We start from the raw sequence: 12,675 nt of genomic DNA, 5'->3' as shown, positions 1-12,675 counted from the left end.
TCTATTTTCAGATTTTGTTTAATAAAAAGATTTTACAGTTTAAAAACATAGGAATACAATAATTAAAATTTTAATCAACTGTAACAATAAAAATAAAAAAAACTTAACTTTACAATTTTATAAAACAATTTTTAGGTTGGAGAGTATATGACCTGTACATTAATCATCTCCCCTCCCCTAAACTTCATGTAATTTCAGCAGCAATTCAGTTTTTTTTAATATTACATGTAAGATCATAATTGACTGAAAGAGCAAAGACCACTAGAGAGATTAATCTATTGAGGATACAGTTATTAAACAAAAAACATTTGCAGCATCAATGGCTCTTCAGGTCATGCTTTTTGACAACTGACTTTGCCTCAGAGCTTTGAAGTTTGTTGAAAACTCTGGTGTCGCACAACTTTCCACTGTACCACAAGTATTTAACACTAACATTCCGTGACAAAATCTCATTCCAGACCAGTCTCATAACGTCGCCACTTTAAAACAGCAGCAATAAGCATCATTTACCAATCACTGCTTTACTTATAGTGGTGCTCATAAAAAAAACTGCCAGGTCGCTATTTGAGCTAAGACTATGTCCTTACCTGTGAGCCCAGCTACCTGTGGTACTCCATTCACAGCCTGCTCAGATGTCGACTGTGGCTTGTGATGAGAATTCCTATTACTTAGCTACAACAAAAGGTAACTTAATGATATGATTGAGAGGCAGGAATATCCCAGATTCTCTAACACGTGAAAGCTGCTTACTAATAATAAAAACACTGAGCCAAATGAGTTATTTGATTCCTTGTGGGAAAGTACCCGTTCTCCAATTAGCTTGCTGAGTGGCATGATCAAAATTAGGTGCCCACTACATAGACTATCAGGTTTGCACAACTGCATTCCATCATCTCTCGATGTCCTCTTGCCCCTGAAGTAAGATGAGACACTGGTCGAGACTGTGGCCCACAACAACAAGTTAGTAATAACACTATTCTGAAAAGGTTTGTGGAGCTCATGCAATCAAACACAAACTAAATACAACGTGTTCACAAACTTCACTTGTTGATTCAGATATAATTAATTCTTAGTCATTATCCGTGTGGCTTTGTTCATTCTTAATCCACGATGACATTGTCAGGAACAGCAGTTCCAAAAAAACTGCTTACCGTGGTCTATTTTTGTTAAAAGGTTCAATAAATAGTAGAAAAATAATCCTTTATTTAAAAAAAAATCTGTGATGTATTGTTAACACTTACAATTCCAAATGAGTTGTTTTGATGGTTTTCAGAATCCCTTAAAAATCCATAAGAGTTTTCCCCATTTGACTCAAAGGCTGATGATTAAAGCAAAAGTTGCTGCAATTCCTTTTGATTGTAGCTTCTATTGAATGGGGAGGTCAAATGGTTCAGCATTCTGCATCCACTGTGTGTACTGTAACTGCAGCCTGTAGATGGTGGCTGTGGTGGAGGGAAGGGTGGTGGTGTAGGCGATAGTGGTGGAATTTGTGACTTAACAAAGCAGCAGTCTGAGGTGGAGTGTCCAACTCCAAATCTTCTTCGTGATTCCCCACATCCACTCCTGCAGATAATGGGTCATTATTGCACGGTGGGTTTTCACTGTCCTCTTGAGGACTCATGGTGCTGTATCCTGCAAATGAATGCAAAGCCAAAAAATTATATTTGAAATACATCACTTATAGAAACCACAATTTAGGGATTTATTTTTGACTATTTTATGTCCGAGCTAGTCAAGAGTGTTTTATTGTCCTATGTTCCAGATAGAACCATGACATTCTTACTTGCAATACTTTGCTATACGATTTATAAAACTGAAAATGTTTATCAGAGGTTGGAAAGAAACAGTTTTGTGTTTAGTTGCGATTCATAAGGACCCACAGTGCTGGGGTAACTCAGCGGGTCAGACAGCATCTCCGGAGAACATCGATAGATGACATTTCAGGTACGGACGTTTATTCAGGCTAAAGTCTGATCCTGACGGAGTCTGAAGATAGATGCCGACCAGAAACTTCACCTATCCAATGTCCTCCAGAGATGCTGCCTGACACGCTGAGTTTCTCTTGCAATTTGTGTCAACATTTGTAAACCAGCATATGCAGTTTCTTGATTCTAGCTGTGACTCTTGTCCAAATTCTACCTTCTCCCTGCATGTCAGTCAGGCTAATTCCCTGCAACAATTTCAGCATTGAGAACTGAATTTCCAACCACATTGAAAGATATAGCTAAGGAACTGGTACAATATTATCTATTGTCTGAAGTAGAAATGTTTCAGACACTTTGATCATTGAAGATGTTCTGCAGGGATGCCAACATCAACGGCAGTGCATTTTAATACTAATAAGAAAAAACTGCATGGGGGCACTACATTCACTCTCCAAGTTGGATATCTATCACTTCACTTCAATTTTAAAAGCTTTGTAAAACTGTACCTTATTCAATGCAACACATCACACCATATTTTTAATGACAGGAATCTGGATGGGACACGTTCTATTTGAACTGAATATGTTCTCTCTTTCGGCAAATTCAATCCTCGGGCCATTTTCAGGATGGTGACTGAACCAACAAGATTTCTGAATCTCTATGCAAATTAATTAAATACGTTTTAAAGTTAGACCTGTTGCATAATAACTGGGTGGATTTAATCCCAAAATACACACCTGTGAAAACATGCAGAAGTGCTGCTATTCAAATGCTCTGTTGCACTATAGGTGTGTCTGTTTGGCATGAACATTAGCGTTCAGCAGAACAGGTCTGACGGATAAATTATACTGCTAATTGGTTAATCTGAATCCAACCATAGGCAACACCAGCAGATTTGTTACAAGGTTAAGAAGTGGTGTCTTAGGTTTCGGATTCTTAGATTTCCAGATAATACTTTATTTCACAGATCTACCACACATCTTGTTAAGTTGAAGCAAGAGAAAATGTTGAGGTGTTAAAATAAAGAAACTGCAGTTCAGAAGATGTTAACGCCCATTAGTTTCTTTGGACATTCATCTACTGGAAGATAATTTCTAGTTTTGACTGAAGTACTACATCTTCACTGGAATGCCGGAGGTTGAGGGGAGAGTTGATAGATGTGTATAAAATTACGAGAGGCATAGAAAGGGTAGATAGCCAGAACATTTCTCCCTAAGATGGCAATGTCCAACACTAGAAGGAAAAGCCATTTGGTGAGCTATATGGCGACGGGGAAAGTTTAATGGAGATGTACAGGGCAAGTTTTATTTTCAAAACAGAGAGTGGCGGGGATCTGGAACACATTGCATCGGGTGGTGGTTGAGGCAGATACGATAGTGCATTTAAGCAGCATTAGATAGGTACATGGAAATGTAGGGAATAGAGGTATACGGTACAGGGTCAATAGATCAGTTTATCTAGACATCATGTGTAAGAAGGAACTGCAGATGCTGGTTTAAACCGAAGATAGACACAAAAAGCTGAAGTAACTCAGCGGGACAGGCAACATCTCCTGAGAGAAGGAATGGGTGACGTTTCAGGTCGGGACCCTTCTTCAGACTGGTTAGGGATAAGGGAAACAAGAGATATCGACAGTGATGTGAAGAGATAAAGAACAATGAATTAAATATATGCAAATAACTAACGATGATAAAGGAAACAGGCCATTGTTAGCTGTTTGTCAGGTGAAAATGAGAAGCTGGTGTGACTTGGGTGGGGGAGGGATAGAGAGAGAGAGAGGGAATGCTGGAGCTACCTGAAGTGAAATAAATCAATATTCATACCACTGGTCTGAAAGCTTCCCAAGCGAAATATGAGATGCTGTTCCTCCAATTTGCATTTAGCCTCACTCTGACAATGGAGGAGACCTAAGACAGAAAGGTCTGTGGAGGAATGGGACGGAGAATTAAAGTGTCCAGCAACCGCGAGATCAGGTAGGTTCAGGCGGGCTACGAAAGGTGTTCCCCAAAACAATCGCCCAGTCTGCTTTTGGTCTCGCCGATGTACAAGAGTCTACATCTTGAACAACGGATACAGTATATGAGGTTGGAGGAGGTGCAAGTGAACCTCTGCCTAAACTGAGAGGACTGTCGGGGTTCCTGGACAGAGTCACGGGGGAGGTATAGTGACAGGTGTTGCATCTTTTGCGGTTGCGGGGGAAGGTAGCTGGGGAGGGGGTGGTTTGGGTGGGAAGGGATGAGTTGCAAAGGGAACGGTCTCTGCGGAAGACGGAAAAGGGTGGAGATGTGAAAATGTGACGTGGTGGGATCCTGTTGGAGGTGGCGGAAATTTCGGAGGATTATGTGTTGTAATCTAGACATCATGTTTGGTACAAACATTGTAGGCCGAAGGGAACGTTCCCGTGCTGTACCACTCTATGTCTCAATCACTGCCAACACAGATAGGAGCAGTTCCTTTCAGACAGAAATAAGATCACTTGCTAATTTCTGAAATGTTAAATGATTCAATCTAACCAACTTCATGCATCAAGCTACATAACTGGGAGTGAATGTACTGTAAACTGTGCTGCATTTCTGTACACTATGATACTATGTGTTGTGTACACTATCACGTTGCTTTGCACTGCTCTCAGAGAAGTTGAAGAGAGCGAGTGAGCTCACAGAATGAAAAGTTCAGTTTCCTATTAATTTGTTAATCTGATTTCTTAGGCCAAAGCATAATTTATTAAGGAAACATTGAGCATGGGCTCTGCTGTCTGAACGCATCTTTGGAATATCGTACTATGTTAAGCATTGGATAACTGCTAGATGTGAACACAATTTTAGAAAATGGGTAGTTTCAATGACTTGGTATGCATTCTATCTATTATTGTATGGTCATTAGAACAATGGAGAACATTGAGGATGAAGGGTTATAATTGAAAGTAACAAAAATAAGCACTAAGGCAACAGGGTCTCTAATGCACTAAAATCTTTGTAATTTACTGGTTTAAAACAATCTTAAATTATGTATTTAGTACATGCATCAATGAAAGAATTATAAAGTTCATCCGTTTTTAGCTCAAACATCATCTCGAAGTATTAATTCATTTTAAGCACAGGTTTCTTACATTCTCAGAAGTCTAGCCTAAGAACACTAAACACTGTCAAACTCACGATGCTACAACAGAACCTATTCAATAGCGAGCTGGACAGTGTTACAGTATTATATAAACAAAAAGACCCACAGAATATATTTGGGTCCAAAAATGTTGAGGTGTTAAAATAAAGAAAAGGTAGCTCAGGACTTGTTTATTCCTATGATTTTTTCCATACATTCTTTCATCTATTGGAAGATAATTCATTTCTAGTTTTGACTGAAGTTCTCCATAATCACTGCCCACACAGATAGGACCAGTTCCATTCAGATAGAAATAAGATAATTTCTCTAATTTCTGGAATGTGAAATGTTGCCCCAAGGTAAATCAGCTTTTTCTCTCTCTTTCTCCAATGAATGAAATGTGACGTCATTGATCTTACCGTGATCACTCTCTGTTCCCGAACGTCCCCAGTACCGCCGTCTGCGTTCTGGACTGTGCGCGTGTCTTTCAATTACAGCCGCTATAAACCTTGTGTTACTTACTATTCAAAAGATGCAACTATTAATAAAATCTGCTTTTCTGAGTGTACATGTCTAAATTATAGTGAATTTAACATTTCAGGTTCAAACAGTGCATGGGCATGAGGGCAGTGGAAAGGTGACAAGAAGCAGAGAAGGAATGGGTAACTGAACAATCAACAGACTGCTAAATTCAATTGCAATGAAGTGGTTCTTTATACTGTTATCCCCTAATCACTCGCCAATTTTAAGTTTAGTTCCAGAGACAATGGAGACTCTTGGTTCTCCATCCGATTACCGTCCCCAACCCCATGGGACGAGAGGCACCCCACCCTACCCCACCCGGGGCACAAATAGTAGAGGTGTTTAGGCATCTTAGGAACAAAGGTTAAGGTAACCCCCGAACTTGGTTACAGTAGCAGCGTGGTAATGGCTTTGTGCTTTCAGACTGAACTTTCATTTTTTAATTTTCCACTTTTTGAGGATTTCAAAAAATACTCCCACCATTTTTCCACTGCTCTTTTGCCACCTATCCTTGCTCTTATTTTTCATCTTTTATTTGTTTACGCAATAGGTGCAGCTACTTAATGTTGTGGCTCGTGTTTTGGCACCACAGTTCCACATCATCTTTATAACGTTAAACAGAAAACAGGGCATCATACTACATGGGTTTACATGGTAGACATTAGTGGTGTACTGGAGAGAGCAATAGTTTACAATCACTGTTTAAGACTATCTTGGATTCAAAAGAAGAATACAATATATCATAACCTTAAATTCAGAAGCATAGCTGATTATTAGAATACAATAATTAAAGTAAATAATGCGTCATGCTGTGGAATAAACCAAGACTGCAATTGTAAAGGGTTTTAAAAAACAGCAACGTTTGAACAGATAAATGGGGGGAAAAAATGAATACTAGAGTAAACTGGTTAAAAACCAGATTTTCCTTGTAAAAGACATTTGGAAAACTAAACTCAAATCTGTCACAGTCAGAAAGAAAACAAATGACTTTTTCATTCTTCTCGTATGAGATTAATCTAAATCAGGGGTCGGCAACCTACGGCCACTGGGCCGAATGGGTCCCGTAACCCAAAATCATCCGGCCCACAGGGTCCGATTCAGATTCCCGATTCTAATAACAATCCCAGAAATTGGAAGTTAGCAAATAAGACCAATGCTTAATTCTGTAATTATTCTTTAAAGATTTTCCACTTTTCTAACTCATAAGATGCGGAAACATGAATATCTGAACTGACTCTATAGTCAGGGGTATAGCCAGGAGATTCTGCGAGAAGCAGTCAAGACTCCAGGATGGTGTGCTACCTCCCTGGTTCCAGGGTTCACGACGTCTCAGAGACGACATGCCATGACAGAGACAGGCTGCATGACATCCTCAAAGGGGTGGGGGAGCAGACGGAGGTTGTCATGCATGTTGGCACAAATGATATAGCTAAGAAAAGGAAGGATGCTCTACAGTATGAGTAAAGGGAGTCAGGTAAAAGGCTGAAAGGTAGGACCTCAAGGGTAGTGATCTCGGGATTGCTTCCAGTGCCACGTGCTAGGTCTAACATTGGCAGGACCAACACAGTGAATGGTAGGGCACTGGGAACTGTATGGAACAGGCTGCCAGATGAGGTAGTTGAGGCAGGGACTATCACAACGTTTATGAAGCAATTAGACAAGTTTAGAGGGATATGGGCCAAACGCAAGCAAGTGGGACTGGTGTAGATGGGACATGTTGGTCGGTGTTGGCATGATGGGCCAAAGGCCTGTTTCTACACTGTATGACTACGATGCCTTTCTGAACGTTGCATATTTACAGAACCACTGGTTCATGAGAAAAAACAATTCTGCCCATGAACAACTCCCACATCTACAGGTTTCAAGAGCAACAAGAATGAATCCTGGATGATTTTCTTCCCTCCTCCTTGCCAGGCATGTCAATACATCCATTATCATCTCAGCCTACAAGAGCTGACACCACATTGATCAGCAATGGATTCTTCAAGATTCCTGTTTTATGTCACTCATAGAAACATGGAAAATAGGTGCAGGAGTAGGCCATTCGGCTCTTCGAGCTAGCACTGCCATTCAATATGATCATAGCTGAACACCCAAAATCAGTACCCCGTTCCTGCTTTCTCCCCAGATCCCTTGATTCCGTTAGCTCTAAGAACTATGTCTAACTCTCTCTTGAATACATCCAGTGAATTAGCCGAATCATATGAGGTGGTGTCGTTGACAGAACCACCAGGTACTGAGTTCATGTAACTTTCATGTACTGAGTTACAATCTGCTTATGTCCTGAACTACAGTTGTTAAAAGGAAGCCTTTCCTGATGGCATTCTGAAATGTTAAATTTAAAATCACTACGGTGACTGGGGCGTTTCACTCAACAAATAAAATTTTCAAATAATCCATCTTAATTTTATTCTCCTGGCAGATAATACTTACTGATCCCTCTATCCTCATGGCTATCTTCATCCCTCTCATCACGGTCATTTTCCAGGTTGGACATTCGGACAGACATCTCTTTTTGTGATAAAAGATAATTATTAATTGCAAGCTTTTTGAAAAATAGATTATATTTGGTTCAGCAGTTTATAATCATGTTTTATCCTTTCATGTAGGAAGGGGGGGAGGGGGGAGATGACGCTGTTTTCTACCAACAAATATCTTTGCACCATTAATTCCATTCTAAAACCAATTTCAAATAAAAGGGAGTTTAAGATATAATAGTTTGAAAATTGAACTATTATTGTAGTGTAGCAGTTAAACTGCTATCATAATAAGGAAATGTTAACTTCGAACTTTGCCACTTTTCAGACATTGGCACCAGTTGAAAAATAAACAAAAAGTTGGGGCCCTCCAATCTGCATGGTTTAGGAACTTAACAGATAGCCTCAGTACCATTGGGGTAGAAATGAATTACAAAAGACATTGAATATGGTAGATGGAACATTGTACTCCTTTAACTCCAGTCTAACACGTTGAGTAATCCTTCCCTTCTCAATTCAAATCATTCTATTCAATATGTATAAAACAAATATTCTTAACTCTTCTCGTGTGTCAAATCATACATTCCCCAAACTTTGGCAATGTGGTCTTCGAAATGCTAAAAACCCATTCCTACCTTGGGCTGCGAGAGGAGACATGTGCTGGTGGCTTCTCCTGTGGATCTGGTGTCGGTAAGCATACACTGCCAGAACTAGCACCATAATACACCCCATGATCCCACCAGCCACCGGCCCGACTGGCGCGCTTTTGATCATGTTCAATGCCACAACCTCATCTCCTATCATTCAAAAAGAAAAAAACGACCAGGAGGTTACTTGGCTCAGTGTCTAAGGTTGCAAAATGCTTATCAGCCTTGATATTTCAACCAAAGGGACCCTGAACATAGACTACTACTATTCAGCTTATTTTGTGGCAGGAAAGGAATTCCATGGCAGCAGCCTTAGTCACTGATGATGGGCTAGAAGCCAGGCCTCCAGATGATTAAAGTGAAAAGAGCCAGTAACAAATATTGTGGCCCACATTCAGAAGTGAGCACTGGACAGCAAAGGTTCCAAGCATCAACCCTGAAGGAAGCTGCAAGAATGGTGCTGAAAACCCATCCACTGAAAATAGCTAAATACAGGACCAGGCTTGGCTTAAGCAGAATTTGCATGACATTCACTTTTTAGTTCAAGAAATGGTTAGTAAGTCTGCTGATGACACTGAAATATGTGTATTTATAGGCAGCACAGGTGGATATCAACTATTACAACAGGTTGTTGATTAGCTAGGTTAGTTGTCCGAGGAATAGCAAATGACGTTCGATTCAAGCAAGTGCGAGGTTTGCATTTTGCGATGTCGAGCAAGGGCAGGACTTTCACAGTGAATGGTAGGACCCTGGGGAATACGTATGTTATCTTCTTGGACCGAGCTACAAGCTGTAATAATTAAATGTTCATCAACGTTTCCTCGTCGACAAGTGAATGAAAATTACAGACGAGTATGTTTTGGAAGTAGTTCATTCTGGTGCACAACAATCACACGTTCCAAAGAAAAGTAACAACATTCTGGGGTTTGATACATGACCTACTGGGCAATTTGTTTTGAAATGATACAGCTTTCCTGTGAGAGGCAAACTGAATTTTTTATTGTGTCCGTAAGACTTGAAAGGTGGCTCACTGACATTGGATTTAAACAGAGGGAGGGCGGAACAGTACAGGCACAGATCTACAGGTTGAAACAGCCTGTACGCTCTCTGAATAGAATCGCCTTTGTTACTCGGGCAGAACTTGTTGCAATCTTTCATCAAAAGTGACAATTTCATTTGAGTAACTATAAATAAATATTTGCAAACGTAGAGCTAATTTGATCAGGAAGGTTTCCAGCGACAGGTGCCTCAGTGGGTCTGCCCGCTGAGTCAGTGTAGCAGCTGTTGACTGGAACAGGGATTATGGATTGAATAGCTCCACATTCAATAGAGTCTTTAAGCACCTTAAACAAGCCACAACTTGGCAACTTGGCACCGTACTCAAACATGTAACTTCAAATGCCCATGCATGTGAAGTGACTTAAACAAAGGGCCTTAATAGTGTGTTTCAATTACTTGCCTTCAAGGCAACAGAATGAGTGGTAGAATGCTCTAGGTTAATGAGCAAGCACAGTTCAGTGGGCACAGCAAGGCCTCGGCAAAGATTTGTAAACTGAGAGTATGGTAATATGAATGCTTAACTGAGGATGCATCTCAGAATGTGATAGTGTGTGGGCCCGCTATAAATTAGCAAATAAAAGAACTAGAAAGCAAATTTGAACTATGTAAAGGAAATAGCAAAGAAGACGCAACCTTTTTAATTTGAAGAAGAATGAGAAAAAGGATAGCGGGGGGGGGGGGGGGGGAATACAATTTACATTATTGGAAACATAAAAGCAGACAAGATTTAAAGCATTTATTTTTGTCAAAAAATGGTTGGTGGCGACTTTATCTGTGGTTTTAGCTGACAATTTAATTCCTGACAGGTATCAATAATAGGAGTTTCTGGCCATTGTACTTTATTACTTATGTTTTTGTAAATTAGCATTCAGCATTTCAAAATTAATAAAGGACGCATCATGTAACAGGCCCACTCGTGCCCATCCATTCACTGCACCCATTCTTTCATCCTTACCCAAGGCAGGCATGTCATCTATGTAGGGACTCTTAGCTCCTATAATTCCTCCAAAGCATTCTTTCTGGGATGCACAGTATGGCTCGTCCAGATGGGTTTTTCCATCACTATCCACCATACACCATTCGCAGTCCAAAACACCAAAACAATCACTGGAATGGAAAGAAAAGAGCCAGTCATTCAACGAGATGAGCAAATTTCCAGTGCATTCTTGCAGTTGATGGCACAAATTCCCTCAATGATCCACTCAACAATGAATGGTTTTGTGCAAACTTCATTGTTTCAAGCCAATTTAACAGTGGGAATAACATAGCTGACCTTAATATTGTCACAATCATCACTTTCAATCAGGCTAACAATCTTTTTTTGTTTTTTACCATTTGTAGATTGGGGCAGAGTTATACCTCACCTGCCCTCCTGCTGAGACCAGTTAAAGCTACACAGATGAGTATAAAGCCTCAGTTAACACCAGTGTATCACTAGAGGTTAAGCTTGCATCAAAACCCAGTGACTTAAGGAGATTGCCAGAACAACAAAATGTGCCAATGACTAAAAGTCAGAAATTAATGAAACAACAAACTTGAGTTCTTATAACTCTTGTGAAGGGCGGCACAGTGGAGCTGCGGTAGAGTCTCTGCCCTATAGTGCCAGAGGTTCCATCTTGACTATGGATGCTATGGAGTTTGTATGTTCTCCCTGTGTTCACGTGGGATTTCTCTGGGTGCTCTGGTTTCCTCCCACGCTCTAAAGACACTTGGATTTGTAGGTTAATTGGCTTCGGTAAAATTTTAAATTGTCCCTAGTGTCTAGGGTGGTGCTAGTGTACGGGGTGATCGCTGGTCGTCGCGGACATGGAGGCCGAAGCGCCTGTTTCTGCGTTGCATCTCTAAAGTTAAATTCCATTTTAAAAAAAAGCATTTCTGTCAAGTCTCAACGTTTTGGTGAGCATCAACCATAAAGGAACAAACACATGCCTGTGACATCTGTTTCATACAGAAAAAGAATAACAGCAATGCACATTTTAGGTCACAAATGTGTGCACTGTAAGTTAATTGGGGTTACCCGCTCAATGTCCTTTGGTTGCATCTGGTGTTAATGCACTGTGGGAGGGTTTCTTGTAGACTGGGGTCAAAGGCAGCAAGAGTCAGAGGCTCCTGGTGGACTTCACAACTTGGATTCCTGTTTTATTAAAGAATAAAATCAATTATTCACGTCTCAAACATTTGCAGGCATACTAATTAGTAATTAAAATATTATTCCCTCCCACTCATTTCTTCAAATTAGTGCTAGAGGTGGTAATCTCTTTCCAATGTTTTGTTACACAATGAGTTTTGACAAGCTATTCCATTAAAGAGAGCAGAAGAACAGAATACAATCTTGTCTTGAACACATAAATGGACATTAATGGTCCACAGCAGCAGCTTGAAACTAATCTCCTTAACACAAGAGTATTGAACCCATAGTTACAGCCCACCCAACTCAAGTCAAACCAGTGTTGCTTAAGCAAATGCAAAAGAGGATAAGACCAGCATTTATTGGTTAACCATATCTGCCCCTGGAGAAGCTGGTGGTAAGATGCCTTTGAGGCTTCTGGTTAACATACACCCGCAATACTGCTGGATAGAGGGGACCAGAATTTAGATGGCAGCAACAACGAAGGAATAGCAACAAAATGTCAAGTCAGGATGGGATGCAACTTGAATGGGAATTTCTATACTCTGACTGCCTTTGTCCTTTGTATTGGTAGAATTTGTACGTTCAGAAGTAGCTATTGGAATAACCTACACGAGTAACTGCAGTACAAGCGCAGAGCCTGGGCACTTCAGATAGTACACACTGCAACTTGTGGACTGATAATAAAGAGAAAGAATATGGATAAGATACTGATTGTGTTACTTTGCTCTGGATGGTGTTGAGCTTCAAATATTGTTGGGACTGCCCAATCCAGCCTAATGCCGAGTATTACTCACTCAAAGAGAACATTCATACTT

General features: G+C 40.3%; 1 protein-coding gene across 2 annotated transcripts in view; it reads right to left on the bottom strand.

The window, feature by feature from the left end:
• cachd1 (cache domain containing 1) overlaps positions 1-12,675 on the bottom strand; it is a 153,238-nt gene continuing 140,563 nt past the window's right edge. Inside the window, exons 22-28 of one of the 2 annotated variants that reach the window (XM_033028290.1) lie at positions 11,747-11,863; positions 10,685-10,836; positions 8,659-8,820; positions 7,980-8,057; positions 5,444-5,545; positions 2,432-2,583; positions 1,519-1,632 (exon numbers count right to left, since the gene is read on the bottom strand). In XM_033028290.1, coding sequence (XP_032884181.1) covers positions 2,450-2,583; positions 5,444-5,545; positions 7,980-8,057; positions 8,659-8,820; positions 10,685-10,836; positions 11,747-11,863 — 745 coding nt within the window. In that variant the 3' untranslated portion in view covers positions 1,519-1,632; positions 2,432-2,449. Of the gene's footprint in view, positions 1,633-2,431; positions 2,584-5,443; positions 5,546-7,979; positions 8,058-8,658; positions 8,821-10,684; positions 10,837-11,746; positions 11,864-12,675 lie in introns of both variants that reach the window. The other variant, XM_033028289.1, reaches the window with a different exon arrangement.

Source organism: Amblyraja radiata, chromosome 10 (genome assembly GCF_010909765.2).
Source record: "Amblyraja radiata isolate CabotCenter1 chromosome 10, sAmbRad1.1.pri, whole genome shotgun sequence".
Classification (NCBI taxonomy): domain Eukaryota; kingdom Metazoa; phylum Chordata; class Chondrichthyes; order Rajiformes; family Rajidae; genus Amblyraja; species Amblyraja radiata.
The sequence above is the reverse complement of the archived record's forward strand: the minus strand, read 5'-3'. Positions and strand labels throughout refer to the sequence as shown.